The 19207-nt window shown below is 46.0% G+C and overlaps 1 protein-coding gene and 1 long non-coding RNA gene across 4 annotated transcripts in view; one reads left to right on the top strand and one right to left on the bottom strand.

Annotated features, from left to right (window-relative positions):
* HUNK (hormonally up-regulated Neu-associated kinase) overlaps window positions 1-19207 on the top strand; it is a 129627-nt gene that overhangs the window by 86419 nt on the left and 24001 nt on the right. The window contains exons 6-7 of the mRNA XM_055567695.1: window positions 9068-9203; window positions 15802-15964. Coding sequence (XP_055423670.1) covers window positions 9068-9203; window positions 15802-15964 — 299 coding nt within the window. The remainder of the gene's footprint in view (window positions 1-9067; window positions 9204-15801; window positions 15965-19207) is intronic.
* On the bottom strand, window positions 3949-12837 carry LOC129643334 (uncharacterized). 3 transcript variants are annotated; one of them, XR_008710239.1, is made up of 5 exons: window positions 12681-12837; window positions 12230-12313; window positions 11244-12134; window positions 9014-9106; window positions 3949-4303 (listed from the first exon to the last, which is right to left on the bottom strand). It is a non-coding gene; the product is annotated as an uncharacterized LOC129643334 (long non-coding RNA). The 3 variants fall into 3 exon arrangements; XR_008710237.1 differs by lacking the exon at window positions 11244-12134; XR_008710238.1 differs by lacking the exons at window positions 11244-12134; window positions 12230-12313.

Here is a 19207-nt window from a genome sequence, read left to right as displayed (position 1 = left end):
AATAGCCCCCTGATCTCAGTGGCATAAGACAACAAAGATTCTTTTTTTCTTGTTGGTTGTGCCATGTAGCATGCAGAATCTTAGCTCTCCAAGCAGGGATTGAACCCATACCCCCTGCCTTGGAAGCTCGGAGTCCTAACCACTGAACAACTAGGGAATTCAATCAAGATTCATGTCTCATTCATGCTACATATCTGTGGAGAGTTGGATCAAAGGTTGAAGGGTTCTGCTCATTCTTGTCAATCAGGCTCCCAGACCAGTGGGGCAGCCACTATTTCCAATGTGTCTGATCCGTGCAGAGGGAACCAGAAATCTAGAAGGTTTCTTTCCAGCAGTGAAATCTCCCACCAACATTCCACTCATAACTTGTAACTTTCTAAAACATTTCACATGGCTTCATCCAGCTAAAGGAGCTGAGGAAATGCAATCCTACCATGTGTCTGGAAGGTGAAAAGACAGAAATATCTGATTAAGCAGCATTACTCGTGTGAGCCACAGGCTGTGGGAGGAGGGGTCCCTGCCATCGGCACTGGGGTGTGTCGGGCAGGGCAAGGACAGGCGGACTAAAAGCACAAGGAAATCAGTTTCGTTGCTTCTGAACCAACCTTGTTTTTAGCCCAGTACTATTACTCAGCATTAGCAGACTAGGCTCTAGGTGCCTTCTTATTGTGACAATTAAATTACCTTCAAAGAAGTAAAAGTTGCACCCTGAAAATATCTTTTTTTTTTTTTTAAGTCGGAGGGAGCAAAAGAAATATTAGAAATGTTCCAAGCAATTTCGGTATGATTGGAGTTGATATCCAGTCTCACATAGCTCTTGCTTGGAACAGACAGTTTTGACTTTAGCCTTAAACTCTGAACTGAACTTAAACTCTGTGTGTGCTTTTTAGAGATCTTCATATCTGTACAGGACCTTATAGTCTTGATTGGTCAAGCATGAACAAGCATGAAATGCATTTTTATATCTGATTTTATGCATTTATATATCTGATTTTATGATATAGGAATGTGGACATCGCCCTCCTCCCCTTTTGACTTCCCTGATGGCTCAGTGGGAAAGAATCTGCCTGCAGTGCAAGAGACATGGATTCGATCCCTGGTTTGGGAAGATCCCCTGGAGAAGGGCATGGCAACCCACTCCAGTATTCTTGCTTGGAGAATCCCATGGACAGAGGAGCCTGGTGGGCTACAGTCCATGGGATTGCAAAGAGTTAGACATGACTGAGCTACTAACACTTTCACTCCCCCCTTTTATTCTCTTACTATTCCAACACAGAGGGTTAAAGCCTAAGATGAGTAAATGTTTCAGTTCAGTTCAGTTCAGTCACTGAGTCGTGTCTAGCTCTTTGCGACCCCATGGACTGCAGCACGCCAGGCCTCCATGTCCATCACCAGCTCTCAGAGTCCACCCAAATCCATGTCCATTGAGTCGGTGATGCCATCCCACCATCTCATCCTCTGTCATCCCCTTCTCCTCCTGCCTTCAATCTTTCCCAGCATCAGGGTCTTTTCAAATGAGTTAGTTTTTCACATCAGGTGGCCAAAGGATTGGAGTTTCAGCTTCAGCATCAGTCCTTCCAATGGATATTCAGGACTGCTCTCCAATAGCAAGATATGTAAGTATCTACCCACCTCAGGCTTTAACGTTTTGTGCCAGGTTTGTGCTATCAAGCATAGTGTGGGCACATAGTAGTTGTTCAGGTAATCTGAGTCCCTGGCCCTTGTGTTAAAGTGTGTGGTCTGGGAAGCCAGCCCACAGATTCATTTGGCTGCTCAGCTGTGAGATCTGGCCCGGTCCAGTAGGGCCCAGAACTGCACCTTCGATGCTGAGGAGGCTCAGGTCATCTTCTCTGGTTTATAGAGTGAAGGACATCAGTTCTGGGGATCAGCCTCTGCTTTCCGTCAGCCCCCTGCTTCTCCAACTCTTTGTTATTTGCACCCCAAGTTGACCACTTTTCCTTCCACCATGCTGGCCCACCCTCATCTGTGGTACCGTGTGACATCAGTTTCTTTACGTCCCAGAATACTAGCTTCCAGCAGCAGGAGTGGCTGCCATTTATTGAATGGCCGTGGGTAAGTGCTTTTCATAGTGTCTTCTGTTCTCATAACAACTCTGTAAGTTAAGCTCTATTATTCCCAAGTTATCGAGGAAACTGAGTCCCAGCAAGATTATATAGCTTCTCCAGTTTTTTATTTACTTCTCCTTGACCCCCAAATCTGAACTTCCCTCCTGTACTAGGTTGCTTCTTTGAAAGTGAAAGTGAAAGTCACTCAGCTGTGTTTGACTCTTTGCAACCCCAGTCCATGGGATTCTCCAGGCCAGAATACTGAAGTGGGTAGCCTTTCCCTTCTCCAGGAGATCTTCCCAACCCAGGGGGAACCCAGGTCTCCCACATTTTGGCAGATTCTTTAACAGCTGAGCCACGAGGGAAGCCCAAGAATACTGGAGTGGGTAACCTATCCCTTCTCCAGAAGATCTTCCTGACCCAGGAATCGAACCGGGGGGTCTCCTGCCTTGCAGGCAGATTCTTTACCAACTGAGCTATGTATGAAATGTTGCTTCTCTATTTTTCCTTACTTTATTTTGTGTAAGATGCCCCCCTCCCCTCCCCACTGCAGATTTGGCAGTGTTATCTGTTGTCCTCATGTTTTGAGTAATATCGAAACCGAAATATCCAAATTGAGAATGTGCCATTTTATTAAGTGTCTCATTAACACATCTTTATTAATTTATATCACTCATACTTGTAATGATCTCTCCACATCTACTGTATAACAACACTTTTTTTTAGGTGAAGTTGGAAGAATTTTTGCCAAATTTGAGCTGAAAAAGAGCACAGTGTTATTGCCCTTTGAGTCTGCTCTGCATGCTTTCCAAGAATCGTCTCTCTTCCCCACCATGTAGTTCGAAAGCTTAAGCTGTTGGGATCTTTCCAATTCTGGCTTCTAGACAGTTTCTCTTTGTGCTTGTTGGTGCTTGTACATCACAGAGTTGTGAATGCCTTTCACAGCTTCCATGTTTTCCTTTTTTGTCACTATACCTCAAGGAAGGCATTTTGAACGCATTCCAGATACTCACTTTAGATCAAGCGGGTTTTGCACCATGAAGTCACTGAGGTGATACTGAAGGTGGATGTCAGCATCCGTGAGGGACGTGTCAGTGCCAGTTGATTTTACGTGAAAAGATGCTCAGCATCACTCATTAGAAAGATGCAAGTCAAAGCGACAATGAGGTGTCCCCTCACACTGGTCAGAATGGTCATCATCAAAGAGTCTACAAATAATAAATGCTGGAGAGGGTGTGGGGAAAAAAGGAACCATCCTACACTGTTGGTAGGAATGTGAATTGGTGCAGCCACTATGGAGAACAGTATAGAGGTTCCCTAAAAACTAAAAATAGAGTTATCACCATGCGTGCGTGTGTGCTGGCACTTCGGTCGTGTTTGACTCTTTGCGACTCTCTGGACTGTAGCCCACCAGGCTGCCATGTCCATGGGATTCTCCAGGCAAGAATACTGGAATGGGATGCCATGCCCTCCTTCAGGAGATCTTCTCGACCCAGGGATCGAACCTACATCTCCTGGGTTGCCTGCATCATAGGTGGTTTCTTCACCCCTGAGCCACTGGGGAAGCCAGAATTACCATGTGATCCATCAATCCCACTCCTGGGCCTGTATCTGGAGAACACTCTAATTTGAAAAGATACATGTTTGTAGCAGTACTATTTACAATAACCAAGACAAGGATGCAACCTAAATGTTCATTGACAGATGACTAAAGAAATTGTGGTACACACACACACACACACACACACACCCTGGAATGCTACTCAGCCATAAAAAGGAAGGAAATAATGCCATTGTAGCAACTTGGGTAGGCCTAGAGATTATCATACAAAGTCAGACAGCTAGAGACAAATATCATATGATATCACTTATATGTGAAATCTTAAAAGAATGATTTAAATGAATTTATTTATAGAACAGAAACAGATTCGCAGACATGGAAAACAAACTTATAGTTACCAAAGGGCAAGGAAGGAGGGATAATTAGGAGTTTGGGATTAACAGATATGCACAACTATATATAAACAAGGTCCTACTGTATAGCACAGGGAACTATAGTCATTATCTTGTAATAAACTATAATGATGAGAATCTAAAAAAGAATATATATATAGATAGGGTAAAAAGGATTTCCGAGAAGCCTCAATCGTCAAATAATTGCTGTTGCTGCTTTCTCCTGGGAGCTGATGGTGAAGGAGCCTCTGGTACGGGTGAGATCTCTCTCAGCATCCCATGGGCTGCAATAGAACAAAGAATCTGATGGCTTCGCCTGCCTCCTGGGGCTCTTTCCCAAGGCACGGGCTCATGGAGCTCACACAAGGCAGCCCAGGCTCCAGAAAGCTGATGCTTGGAGGAAACAGGTTTTGTACTGGAGGAGTGTGTACCTCCTGTGACACAGGGCTCAGAGAGGGACCACACCCTGGGTGGGTCATCCCTATGCCTGGCTCCGAAGACCAAGCGCTGGCTTAGAAGTGCTGGGTGGGATGTGTGGCCATGGCTCCCACAGCTTTCCAGAACAGTGGAAAATATTTTTATGCCTTTTGCTCATGAGTCATAGGGATATTCAAGACCCTCACACAGACTTCAAAGAGCTCCAAGGATGTTTTCAAAGTCCTTTTTGGATACTAATGCAATATTTGTGATGTCCAAAGAAAGAAAATTCACTGGTAGAGATCTGAACTAAAATTACTTGTGCTCATCAGCAATTTGTGATGGTGCAGAGTGCTTGGTTCTGAAAATAGAACAAAAACTCACATCCAGTCTGTTCTTAGCTCTTCTGGGTAATCACACTCTGAAAAAGCCTGGGTTGCTGTTTAGGTCCTTTGAGGGTAAGCAACAGAGATGTCCAGTTTTCTGTTGATGGATGGAGCTGTGTTCCCTCCCTGTGAGGCCAAACTACGGTAGTGGTAATGGCAACCTCCTTCAAAAGGATGTAGGCCAGCACACCATGGCTCCTGGAACTGTTGTATTCAGTGCCCCTGACCCGCGGCATGTCTTCCCATGCCTCGACTGCAGACTCTTGGACACTCACAGGTAACTCTGGCTCAGTGTCTTGTGGGGTCAGTGCTCCTTTCTCCTGGGTCCTGGTGTGCACAGGGTTTTGTTTGTGCTTTCTAAGAGTCTGTTTCCCTAGTCCTGTGGAAGTTCTGTAATCAAGTCCCACTGGCCGTCAAGTCAAATTCCCTGGGGGTTCTCAGCCCCTTTGCCAGACCCCCAGGTTGGGAAGTCTGTTGTGGGCCCTGGAACTTTTGCAGCAGTGAGAGAACTTTTTTGGGATAACTGTTCTCCGGTTTGTGGGTCTTCTGTTTGGTGGCTCTATGGTGGGGCTGATGGCGACCTCCTCCAAGAGGACTGGAGCCATGCTGTGCCTCCAAGGCCTGCTGCAGCCAGAGCCCCTGTCCCTGCGGCAGGCCACTGCTGACCCATGCCTGCACAGGAGACACGCAAACACTCAAAGGCAGGTCTGGCTCAGTCTCTTGTGGAGTCTCTGGGTCCCGGTGCACACAAGGTTTTGTTTGAGCCCTCTGAGTATCTCTGGTGGGTATGGGATTTAATTCTAAACACTGTTTCACCCCTCCTACTGTCTCGTTGGAGCTTCTCCTTTGCCCTTGGATATGGGACATCTTTTTTTGGCGGGATCCAACATTCTCCTGTTGGTGACAATATTAATCAAGAAGATAGCAGAAGAGTACTTGTGGAAAATTCTTCATGAAATGGGAATACCAGATCACCTTACCTGCCTCCTGAGAAACTGTATGCAGGTCAAGAAGCAACAGTTAGAACTGGACACAGAACAACAGACTGGTTCCAAATTGGGAAAGGAATATGTCTGTATATTGTCACCCTGCTTATTTAACTTATATGCAGAGTACATAATGAGAAACGCTGGGCTGGAGGAAGCACAAGCTGGAATCAAGATTGCTGGGAGAAACGTCAGTAACCTCAGATATGCAGATGACACCACCCTCATGGCAGAAAGCAAAGAAGAACTAAAGAGCCTCTTGATGAAAGTGAAAGAGGAGAGTGAAAAAGTTGGCTTAAAACTCAGCATTCAAAAAACTAAGATCATGGCATCTGGTCCCATCTCTTCATGGCAAATAGATGGAGAAACAATGGAAACAGCGAGAGACTTTATTTTGGGGGTCTCCAAAATCACTGCAGATGGTGACTGCAGCTATGAAATTAAAAGACGCTTGCTCCTTGGAAGAAAAGTTATGACCAACCTAGACAGCATATTAAAAAGCAGAGACATTACTTTGCCGACAAAGGTCCATCTAGTCAAAGCTATGGTTTATCTACTAGTCATGTATGGATGTAAGAGTTGGACCATAAAGAAGGCTGAGCACCAAAGAATTGATGCTTTTGAGCTGTGATGTTGGAGAAGACTCTTTAGAGTCCCTTGGACTGCAAGGAGATCCAGTCTGTCAATCCTAAAGGAAATCAGTCCTGAATATTCATTGTAAGGGTTGATGCTGAAGCTCCAATACTTTGGCCACCTGATGCGAAGAACTGACTCATTGGAAAAGACCCTGATGTGGGAAAGATTGAAGGCAGGAGGAGAAGATGACAAGAGGTTGATGACAAGATGACAAGAAGAGACAAGAAGATGACACAGAGGACAAGATGGTTGGATGGCAACACTGACTTGATGGACATGAGTTTGGGTAGGCTCCAGGAGTTGGTGATGGACAGGGAGGCCCGGCGTGCTGCAGTCTATGGGGACACAAAGAGTCGGACACAACTGAGTGACTGAACAATGACAACAGCAGAGATGTCTCAGAAACATCATTAACTGAAGAGTCTCCTGGTTTCAACTCATTATGCTCACAGTCTTTTTTTCTTTGACCAATAGATGCCCTGATTATGCATCCAAATGACCTTACAATATAGGGAAGTGGAGAGAAGGGAGGTGGAGGTTCCAACAAGAGAGACCCCTCTTTTAGAGCCCCATTTGCTCTTCAGAGCACTGAAGAACATTGTAGAAAAGTTGTATTTGGAGACCCAGCTATAAAACTTAGAATATTAAATACCTCTCATGTCTGCTTTGTCATCTACACATATATTTTTACTGCATTCTCAAAAGGAAATGGCCTTCCAGTGGCCTCATCCACTGCTTGGAAACCTATGTGGAGGGGTTACCTGGTGGCCTGACCTAGCAAAAGTTTTTCCTTTGGGGTTGGTTCTGGCATCAGAGTTAGCCCCTCTTGACAGCTTCATTTTTACCCTGCAAAGACGGTTGACCATAATACCCATCATTCTTCAAAGGACAGTTTTAAAAATGACAACTGAAGCCTGTGAGAAAGTGACAATTTATATGACTTTTCATTGAAAGGTTAGATTATCTTGTTGCTATTGTCTAGTTGCCAAGTCATGTCCAACTTTGTTGCAACCCCTTGGACTGCAGCATGCCAGGCTCCTCTGTCCTTAACTATCTCTCGGAGCTAGCTCAAATTCATGTTCATTGAATCAGTGATGCCATCCAATCATCTCATCCTCCATCACACCCTTCTTCTGCCCTCAATCTTTGCCAGCATCAGGGTCTTTTTCAATGAGTTGGCTCTTCGCATCAGGTGGCCTAAGTATTGGAGCTTCAGCTTCAGCATCGGTCCTTCCAATGAGTATTCAGGGTTGATTTCCTGTAAGATTGATTGGTTTGATCTCCTTGCTTTGCAAGGAACTCTCAAGAGTCTTCTCCAACACCACAGTTTGAAAACATCAATTCTTTGGCGTCCTGCATTCTTTATGGTCCATCTTTCATATTTGTACATGACTACTGGAAAGACAACAGCCTTAACTATATGGATTATCTTAGGAAACTAAAAAATAGCTTTAGGGGAAAAGACTTTAAAAGTTTGGTGACCAAGCAAATTAAGATTAGTTTCCTCAAAGTTTTATTTGGTATATTGGAAATGGGATATCATGTACAAAGTTACATAAAAGAATATTTTTTCTTGCAAGGATACTATCACAGTGCTTTATAAAATGAGTATAAATAAGAAAACATCCTGGTCCCCAAACTCAAGCAAGACAGAGCATCTTCATTTTCAGGGAATCCCTGGCAGCCTTTGTCCATATGAGGATCTGCATATTCTCATGCTCAACAGTTTTGGAGCCTGTGACCTTTATGTGCATTATAAACATTTTCTTTAGTGTTGTATTTTTGTCTGCATTGTTATAATCTTAAAGGATGCACGTATAGCACAGGGAACTCTCCTCAGTATTTTACAGTCATCTATAAGGGAAATGAATCTGAAAAAGAATCTGAGTCTTGGTTGTGGCATGCGTGATCTTTTAGTTGTGGCATGTAGGATCTAGTTCCCTGACGTGGGATCTAGTTCCCTTGCAAGGGATCGAACCCAGGCCCTCTGCATTGGGAGCACAGAGTCTTAGTTGCTGGACTGCCAGGGAATTCCATATATATACAAATATATATATATATATATATATATATATATATATATAGTGGTTTAGACGCTAAGTCATGTCCAACTCTTTGTGACCCCATGGAGTATAACCCACTGGGCTCCTTGGTCCATGGGATTCTCCAGGCAGGAGTACTGGAATGGGTTGCCATGCCCTCCTCCAGGGGATCTTCCCAACCCAGGGATCGAACCTGCATCTCTCACATCTCCTGCATTGGCAGGTGGGTTCTTTACCACTAGTGCCACCTGAAAGGCCTATGTATAAATTCCTTAAAACCTACCTTGAGATCCAGCATTGTCTTTTTACATTTGTCCATTCCTCTTTGGCTCACCTTTAGTGGTGAACCACAAGAGAAACCACAAGGGGTTTGGGGAAGTATGGTATGTGGGGAGACCCACACCAGTTCCTGCTTTACCATGTTCCAGATACCTCCTTGGACAGATATCTTATACTCTGGATGGGTGGCCCCCCAGGATCCAGAAAATAGATGAGCAGTGGCCCGGGAGGTGTGGTGGGTCACCTACCTTGGTCTGCCTTCAGCCTGTAACAGATGTGACGTTTGCCCAATGTCTTCACAGGAGCCGTGAACTTCCTGCGTTCTCTCCTGGAACCAGATCCTGTGAAGAGGCCCAACATTCAGCAGGCGCTGGCGAATCGCTGGCTGAATGAGAATTACGTGGGCAAAGTGCCGTGTAACATCACCTATCCCAACAGGTACTCAGTGCATGCAGAGGGACCCTCCTCAGGCGAGATGGGGCCTGTCTTACAAGCCGTGAATAGTTGTGGACAGGATGCTCTATGTGACTCAAGGGAAGGCCACATCTTCTCTTGGCTGCCCTGCCCCTCTCTGCACCCACAGGTCCGCACGTGGGGTTCCCCTCTGTGCACCAGGGGAAGTGTAGGCGGGGCCATCCCACGTGGTTGTGCAGAGTGCACCCTTCAGGGGGCACCTGCCAAAGGGTACATGGGGGCTGAAGTCCAGGCTACTCTCCCCTCCTCAAACCTGCTGCTGAAGGCCTCTGTCTCTCTTGAGCGGCACCTCTTTCTAATTCACACAGAGGGACTGTTTAGACAAGCTAAGGCCTGAATGAGCAAGTGAGTGTGTGTGTGTGTCTGAGTATGCCTGTGTGTGTGAGTGTATGTGTTTCAGTATGTGAATCTGTGTTGAGTGTGTGAGGGTATGTGAGTGTGTATGTGTGTCTGTTGGAGTGTCTGTTTGTGTATCTGTTTGAGTGTGTGTGTGTCTGAGTATGCCTGGTTGTGGGTTGTGGATGTCTGTGTCTGTATATGTTTCAGTGTGTGAATCTGTGTTGAGTGTGTGAGGGTATGGGAGTGTGTATGTGTGTCTGCTGGAGTGTCTGTGAGTGTATCTGAGTGTGTGTATGAGTGTGTGTGTGTGTTCCACTCAAGAGCTGTCCTGCCAGCATTTGTTGGAATCCAGGGGAATTGCCCCCGTCCCTTCAAAATGACCCACAGGCTCCTCTTTTGCCTCCTCTTTGCTCTGATGTTTGTTTCAGCCCCGAGTCCCTGCTCTGAAATGTTGGGGGCAGGAAGAAAGGCGGGAAAGGCTTCAGCCCGTGTTTCCCTGTGCCGTTTGCTCGAGAAGGAGTCCATGAGGAAGCTTCCAGGCAGGAGCCCACAGTATGGAAACACGGAGGGACACCTTGTGATGGCCCACGTGTCCCCGAGTGGGGGTATCGGCTACAGACTTGTAAACAAGCACAGGAAAATCCTGGGCTTCCCTGGTGGCTCAGACAGTCAAGAATCCGTCTGCAAGGCCAGAGACCCGGATTTGATCCCTGGGTCGAGAAGATCCCCTGGAGAAGGGAATGGCTACCCACTCCAGAATTCTTTCCTGGAGAACCCCATGGACAGAGGAGCCTGGAGGGCGACATGGGGTGGCAAAGAGTCACACAGGAAAATACTTCCTTGCACTTTTCCCCTACTTGTTTGACATACTGCTCACTAGTCTGAGTTAGGGGGATAAGGACCCTCCCTTTGGTGACTTTATTTTGTAAAAAAATTTTTTTAAGTTTTTTTTTTTTTTTTAATGTGGACCATTATTTTTTAAAGTCTTCAATGAATTTGCTACAATACTGCTTCTGTGCTGTGTTTTGGGGGTTTTTTTTTTGGCTGAGGCATGTGGGATCCCAGCTCCTTGACCAGGGACAGAACCTGCATCCCCTGCCTTGGAAGGCGTAGCCCCAACCACTGGACCACCAGGGAAGCCCCCCCACCCTTTGGTGACTTTAGAGCAAATGTGAAGACCCCGGGGCCAAATACCTTCCAGGACTGAGACTCACCTAGAGTCCTTCTTCCTTCAGACCTAGAGGGGCCTGCACATTCTAGATCTGAAGCCCAGGTGACAATGCGGGAGCCACTGAAGAAGGGGGACGCGTAGAGCAGTGACAGGGCAGGGAAGGGGGTGACATCCACCCAGGACAGTCTGGAAACAGGCCCTGAGCCCTATGAAAGCTGCAGCAGCAGCTTCTCCAAACAAGAGGGGCAGGCAGAGCTCCATCCTGGGGAGGAGGCTCTGAGGGGCTTCCGAGGGCGTGGGTGGACATTGCTGGGACCTGCAACCTGGCTCCTGGGCCCCACTGACACTTGCCTTGGCCAGAGAGAGCTGCCATCTAGAATTCTAGCCTTTGACTCATGAGAGGTAATTTAAACAAAGTCTAGGGGACTTGGGTTACCAAGGGAACCTGGAAACAGACTGCTGGTTTCCAGTGCTGGCTCGATGTGGGCTAGTACCTGAAATAGACACCAGAAATATTAGCCCGACGTGAGATGGAAAGCGAAGCCAAGGGGCCGAGCCTCATTACCAGGCTCACGCTGCCTAGCAGTACACAGCTCTGCTCTCTATAAGGGAGCAGGCACCGGTGGCGGCCAAATGAGTCATTAACCTAATGTAATCACCATCTAAATGAGCAGACTCAACCCCCTCAGTGCAGCAGGTGTTGAAGGGCGTGAAGCAGCTATTAGAGATACAGCCCTCCCTCCTTGCCGGTTGCATCTTCATTCAGAGATTCATGCCCTGCTCATTTTGTCGCTTCTCCACGGGTTATAAACAGCCTTTTGTAGATTAAATCGTAAATTCTAGGTACCTGTACTAGCTCTGCCAGTTTGGTCCTTTTTGCATTTGGACTTGGTCAGAGGCATAAAGGCTGTTTAAGATCTAGTTGGGTAGATTGTAAAAATGATTGAGAACTTGCATTTGAAGGAAAGCGGCAGCTCAATGCCTTCTCTTTAGGTAAGGCTCATTACTCATTTAATGAGGCAAATCAATGTCCAATTTTTAAAGTAATGAAACCAGAAATCTAAACTGTTAGAAAAGACACGTCTTCCTTAGTCTTTATTTTGAAAAAGATAGAATGCAAAAAAAAAAAAAAAAAGTGCCCTTGATAATTATTTTTCTGATTTTACCAGGACACAGATAAACAAAATAAGAACACGCAACCAGAGAAAGGAATATTTTCTCTTTGAAGTCTATTTTATAGCTTCTCAACATATGTAGCCCCAGATTTAATTATTTTAGATGTTGTCAGTGTTTTACTGTTGGGAAAGAGAGAAAATAAAGATCTCATGTTTTCTATCACTGTTCTGTAAAGCCTTCTGTTAATTCCTTCAAGCCTCTGAGTTGACCTGCAAGAGGCAAGAAGAAAATATCTTTAAAGGGAAACTTTTTATAATAAGTTCACGCCAGTCAGTTACAGATGTCTGCTGTATACCAGGCTCACCTCTCTGTTCGGGCAGCAGACATTTTTTTCTAGAGCAGACCTTGGCTGCCTCCTCCATCACCCTGCCTGGGACTGTCTCTCCACCTGGAGATGGGTGGGAGGGAAAGCAGGTCATTGGTAACAAAGGACAGAATTAGACCACACTGGAATGAAATTGACTTTAATACATATTGACTCAAAATTGTACCTCATATTCTAGAACACTTTTTAAATATTGTTTATATCATTGAAACTTGGAGAGGTAATACAAATTCAACAACTGATACAAGTATGGTTGGTGGTGGTTTAGTTGTTAAGTCGTGTCCGACTGTTTGCAACCCTATGGACTATATAGCCTGCCAGGCTCCTCTGTCCATGGGATTCTTCAGGCACTCAATATATACATTGCATATTGAAAACGTTCAAAATATTGCTGTTAGTCAAGAGCCAGTCTACGTTTGGCAGAGCTCACCTGTTTTTGAAGACAGTGGGTAGGAAGGGCAGAGACTGCTCACTTTTCTCCTCTCACCTCTGCCTCCAGCCCCACCCTGGTGGCATCTCACACCCAGAGCACACTCCCTTCCAGGACCTGCTCCAGGTAGAGGGTGGAGCTATCCAAACGGCAGCCATGGATGATTGGCTGGGGTGGAGTCACAAAAATCATGATCTGATTGGCTGAAGGAGTGGCCATGAGGCTGTGGTCTGATTGGCCAACATAAAAGGGCAGTGATCTCATTGGCCAGGAGTGGGGTCAAGTAGGCGTGGTTTCACTGATTAAGAGCACGGCCAGGGGCACATGGATGTTACCAGGTGGTTTCAGTTGTGTTCTGTATGTTAAGTGCTTTGGCAACCTTCAAGTAATCGTATCCTTTTAAAACAGATGTTATTATTTTTAACCATTAATCATAGCAAGCCTACTCCAAACTGTTTCTAGAATTCGCGATTTTTGTAGCCAACAGGAGTGAGGAAGGCAGATTTTGTAGTTTATCGGGCACCTTTTCTTTGGGTGGCACTTAGCCAGACCTGCGAGAGGGAGAGCTGACCTAGTTACAATAGCCAACAGACCCAGGTCTGCCCTTGCTGCCCTTGTGAGCTTGGCAAGTTGGTCTCTTCTTCTGCACCACTATGGGGTTGTACCCTGTGGTTTTTCCTAGTGTTATGGTTCTGCTGCTGCTAAGTTGCTTCAGTCGTGTCCAACTCTGTGCGACCCCAAAGACGGCAGCCCACTAGGCTCCCCCGTCCCTGGGATTCTCCAGGCAAGAACACTGGAGTGGGTTGCCATTTCCTTCTCCAATGCATGAAAGTGAAAAGTGAAAGTGAAGTCACTCAGTCGTGTCCGACTCTTCGCGACCCCATGGACTGCAGCCTACCAGGCTCCTCCGTCCATGGGATTTTCCAGGCAAGAGTACTGGAGCGGGGTGCCATTGCCTTCTCCAGTTATGGTTCTGAGGTCCCACCAAAAATGTCTCCAGACTCTTTGGCGGGGCTACAGAGCTTTCTAGCCAGATGCGCTTGCTTTCTGCTCACAGAGTATTGTCCTTGCCTCTCTCTTCTGGAATGTAGAACGTTGTATCTGTGACACACATCCACTACCAACACATGTATTCCCTATGCCCTTCTCCTGCTTTCATGTTCTACATGGCTGCTACTTCTTGCCAGTGTGTGCCTGGACAAGTTACTTTCCTGCTGTGGGCCTCGGTTTCTTTATCTGTTAAATGGGGATAATAATGGTTTGTTGTTGTTTAGTTGCTAAGTCATGACCAACTCTTTTGTGACCCCATGGACTGTAGCCCGCCAGGCTCCTCTGTCCATGGGATTTTCCAGGCAAGGATACTGGAGTGGGTTGTCATTTCCTTCTCCAGGAGATCTCCCCAACCCAAGGACTGAACCCATGTCTCCTGCATTGGCAGGTAGTTTCTTTACCACTGAGCCACCAGGGAAGCTCTGGTGCCCTTCGTAAGACTGTTGTGAAGAATAAATGGATTTATTTTCTCTCTTCCCCATTGCCATGTAAACTCCATGAAGCAGGGACTTGAATGAGCAAATAAGTAGATATATACACACCTGGCATTCATTTTGGGGCATTTTATCCCAAGGGAGTTTATCTTCATATCACTCCTGTGTAGAAGCTTTAACCTGTCCTCTGAGAGCATCCAACTTCACAGCTGAGTCCCAAATCCCCTCTTTGTGAACTCACATTGTTCACAATGAGAGCTCACATTGTTCCTTTAAACATGGTCTGGGCGGGCTCCTGAATACCCTTCTTTCCCAACCCAACATCCACCCAAACTACGTGGGCTCTACCCAGTTCAATAAATACATTTTAAGGGAAAAAAAAAGTCAGATTGTAAAGAAATTTGGGATGAATAGGGAAATTGGAATATAGTCTAGATATCAGAGAATATTAAGAGATTTCTAAAATTTTGGGGATGTTTTGAAGGTATTATGATCCTGCAGGAGATGTCATTGGTTTTTAAAGATGCATCCTGAGGTGTTTAGGAAAAAAAAGTTTGTGATTTGAAATACTTTAGTAAAGGAAGAAAGAGGGAAGTGAAGGGAAGAAGGAAGGACAGGAGAAAGAAAAGGAAAAAAGAAAGGGAGAAAGAAAGAAAGAAAGAAAGGCAAAGTGCTAACAGTTAGTTCAACCAGGTACTCAGTTCAATTCAGTTCAGTCGCTCAGTCATGTCCGACTCTTTGCAACCCCACGAACCGCAGCATGCCAGGCCTCCCTGTCCATCACCAACTCCCAGAGGTCACCCACACCCATGTCCATTGAGTTGGTGATGCCATCCAACCATCTCATCCTCTGTTGTCCCCTTCTCCTCCTGCCCTCAGTCTTTCTCAGCATCAGGGTCTTTTCCAATGAGTCAATTCTTCGCATCAGGTAGCCAAAGTATTGGAGTTTCAGCTTCCACGCCACTCCTTCCAATGAACACCCAGGACTGATCTCCTTTAGGATGGACTGGTTGGATCTCTTTGCAATCCAAGGGACTTTTAAGAGCCTTCTCCAACACCACAGTTCAAAAGCATCAATTCTTCTGCACTCAGCTTTCTTTATAGTCCAACTCTCACATCTATACATCACTACTGGAAAAACCATAGCCTTGACTAGACGGACCTTTGTTGACAAAGTAATGTCTTATTGGCTACACACATAGGGTGATACCCAGATGGCACTAATGGTAAAGAACCGCCTGGCAATGCAGGAGACGCAAGAGACACAGGTTCAATTCCTGGGTCGGGAAGATCCCCTGGAGGAGGGCATGGCACCCCACTCTGGTATTCTTTCCTTGGAGAATCCCATGGACAGAGGAGCCTGGCAGGCTACAGTCCGTAGGCTCACACAGTCAGCCACGACTGAAGTGACTTAGCATGCATATATAGGGTAATTAGACTATTCCCTTTCTTTTGTTGTGTATGTTAATGGTTCATAATAAGAGGTCAAGTGAATGAATGAGTGGACTAACTGTCCACGAGGGAGCCCTTGAGTGTTTGAGGGTGGGAGGGGGTTTCTGTGCTGCCATGCTTGTGAGCATCATTAAGGGGACCCCAGAGCCTCTCAGTGACTGGTTCTCTGTGCCTCCGTCGAGCAGGATTTCCCTGGAAGACCTGAGCCCCAGCGTGGTGCTGCACATGACCGAGAAGCTGGGCTACAAGAACAGTGATGTGATCAACACCGTGCTCTCCAACCGCGCCTGCCACATCCTCGCCATCTACTTCCTCCTAAACAAGAAGCTTGAGCGCTACTTGTCAGGGGTGAGTGGGGCCCTGTGTTGGTTCTCTCTGCTCTCTATGAACAAAAAAAAACCAGAGAGCTCTGACACCCGAAGTGTTTCCCAGTGGCCGACACTTGATCTGAGCTGTTAATTGAAACTCATGTGAGGTTGAGTTTCCTGAATGTGGCAGAAAAGAGGAGCAAAACCTGCTTCTCGGGGAGTGCTTTTTATCTGAGGTGTTTTTAAAATATTCTCCCACAGAGCTAAGTTCTGGGCCAACTCGCAAGAGACTCAAGCTTTTTTTCCCTTCAGCTTCTTGTTGCCTTTTTTGTTCCTGTTTCTCTTGGCTCCTTGGGGTCCCCACTTAGGGGTACTGGGGCTTGTGTGGTCATAAAAACTGGGGAGCAGAGCCCCTCAAACATTCACCTCTAAAGCAGGATAGATGAAAAAGCCACTCTTCACATTGACTTCTCTAGAAAACAAGAGTGAAATTGACCACGGCTTCTTCAGTTAGTCTGGGCACCAGGCGTCCCGTGTCACAGGTGAGGGAGGTGCAGCTGGGGGTCTGTGCTGGACCGTGGTACCCTCATGCTTTGGTCACATGTATCCTTCTGCACATGCAGTTTATAAGTGCCTGGGTGAGGGAGTTTACATGCTTCCATATCTGTGTGTGTGTGTGCTTAGTTGCTCAGTCGTGCCCGACTCTTGCGACCCCATAGACTGTAGCCCGCCAGGCTCTCTCTGTCCACGGGATTCTCCGGTCAAGGATACTGGAGTGGGTTGCCATTTCCTGCTCCAGAGGATCTTCCCGACCCAGGAATCAAACCCGTCTCCTGCATTGCAGGCAGACTCTTTATGGACTGAGCTACAAGGGTTTTGACTAAATCGTGCTGTGCGTGCTAAGTTGCTTCAGTCGTGACAGGTTCTTTGCGACGCCATGGACTGTATAGCCTGCCAGGTTCCTCCGTCCATGGAGTTTTCCAGGCAAGAATGCTGGAGTGGATTGCCATTTCCTACTCGAGGAAATCTTCCCAACTCAGGGATCAAACCCAAGTCTCTTAGGTCTCCTGCATTGGCAGGCGGCTTCTTTACCACTAGCACCAAGTGGGAAGCCCTTCATAAATCAACTCTTTCCAAATGAACAATGGCTGAAAAAGAAATCTGCAAAGAAAGCTAGATCAGAGGCAGTGGGGATTCTGCATATCTTTCCTGCTGTTTCTCCTACTCAGAATGGTGAGGGCTGACCAGATCTAACAAGAAGTCATGCAGAGAAATGTGCAGTTGTTGGGAAGCCCATCTGAAGTGTGATTGCACACCCACTGTCTTGAAGCATGGTCTTCACCCTGTGTGTGTGTGTGCCTTGAGATCTGTGTGAGGTCATCACTGTTAGGAAGACATTCAGAATCCAAAACATGAAGATGAAATTCTGGAATTTTGCAGTGCTACTTAAAGTCGTGTGATATGGGAGATTGGGATTGACATATATTCACTATTTTCCCTGGTGGCTCAGATGGTAAAGAATCTGCCTTCAGGAGACCTGGGTTTGATCCCTGTGTCAGGAAGATCCCCTGGAAGAAGGAAAGTGCAGCCCACTCCAGTATTCTTATCTGGAGAATCCCATGGACAGAGGAGCCTGGAGGGCTGCAGTGCACGGGGTCGCAGAGTCAGACACGACTGAGTGACTGAGCACACATACTGCGTATAAAATAGATGACTAATGGGATATAGCACAGGGAACTCTACTCAGTGCCCTGTGGTGACCTGAATGGGATGGAAATCCAAAAACAGAGGGGATATGTGTATACACATGGCTGAGTCACTTTGCTACATAGCAGAAACTAACAACATTGAAAAGTAACTGTATTCCAATAAAAAATTTAAAAAATACATAAAGTTATGTGATAGCCCAATTAGAGCTAAAGATGAAAATTCACTGACAGTTGGGGAAATGGTATTCTCCTGGTGAGGTAGAAATGACCAAAATGATGCCTAGAAGACAAGATGGTTAGACTGTGTCTCTTGTTAGCAAATAGATTTGGAAGACGTCTAGACAACATTGCTGAATAGATCAAGAAGCTTGATGGGAGGTTTGTTAAACAATGCAATGGGAGGTTTGTTAAACAATGCAATGGAAGGATAGATGTTTCTAAGCTGATTCAGCTTAGGGTATTTCCTAGATTTGGCTTCGATGTGAAATTATCCACAGAAGAACTTTTTATTTTGTGTGAGGCACCAAAGGAAAGATATAGGGCTTCCGTGGTGGCTTAGATGTAAAGAACCCGCCTGCAGTGCAGGACACCCAGGTTTGATCCCTGGGTTGGGAAGATCCCCTGGAGAAGGGAGTGGCTACCCACTCCAGTGTTCTTACTTAGAGAATTCCATGGACAAAGGAACTTGGAGGGCTACAGTCCATGGGGTTGCAAAGAATCAGACACGACTGAGTGACTAACACTTTCACTTTCAAAGGAAAGAGGTACTTTCCTTTGATGAGAAGAAACATTATAGTAAATGGCTGTTAAAAATGAAAGCAGTGTTTTATGAGGGAGAAAAAAAAAAAAAACATGCTCTAGAAGCAGGGATGGAATGAAACTTTGGAAGGGAGCAGAAATACAGCTGGATTTCAGAAACAATACCATGGTCACAGGAAAGCCGCCACAGGAGAGAAGTGGAGGTCAAAAAGACTGGACCCCTGACCCATAATGTTTTATTTATATCATTTTACTATGTGATAGGAGGGATTAAGAAATTCTCTTATCCCAGAGAACAGAGGTCCTCTGTTCACCTATGGTGATGGACTCCAAAGACATGTTAGACTTGAAGCCATTTCTCATTTCTCTTTTATTTCTTTAAACGAAGTTGTTATTTGTTCATTTTTGGCTGCTCTGAGTCTGCGTTGCTGTGCACGGGCTGCTTTCTAGTTTCGACGCCTGGTCTTCTCCTTGCGGCGGCTTCTCTTCTTGTGGAGCTCGGGCTCTAGGCGCACAGGCTTCGGGAGCCGCAGCGCGTGGGCTGGGTACTTGTGGTACATGGACTTAGTTGCCCTGTGGTGTGTGGGATCCTCCCGGACCAGGATTGAACCTGTGTTTCCGTGTTGCAAAGGGGATTCTTAACCACTGGACCACCACGGAAGCCCTAGTGGTTTTGTGAAAAAACCACATGTCCCATATATTCCTTATCCTTTTTAAATCCCCATTTTATTGCATATTTTATAATGTACATTATTTTATAATGTATATTTTATAATGATATATTAGTACAGTACATGCTTATAATTTATAAAATA

Source organism: Bubalus kerabau, chromosome 2 (genome assembly GCF_029407905.1).
Source record: "Bubalus kerabau isolate K-KA32 ecotype Philippines breed swamp buffalo chromosome 2, PCC_UOA_SB_1v2, whole genome shotgun sequence".
Lineage (NCBI taxonomy): Eukaryota > Metazoa > Chordata > Mammalia > Artiodactyla > Bovidae > Bubalus > Bubalus kerabau.
The sequence above is the reverse complement of the archived record's forward strand: the minus strand, read 5'-3'. Positions and strand labels throughout refer to the sequence as shown.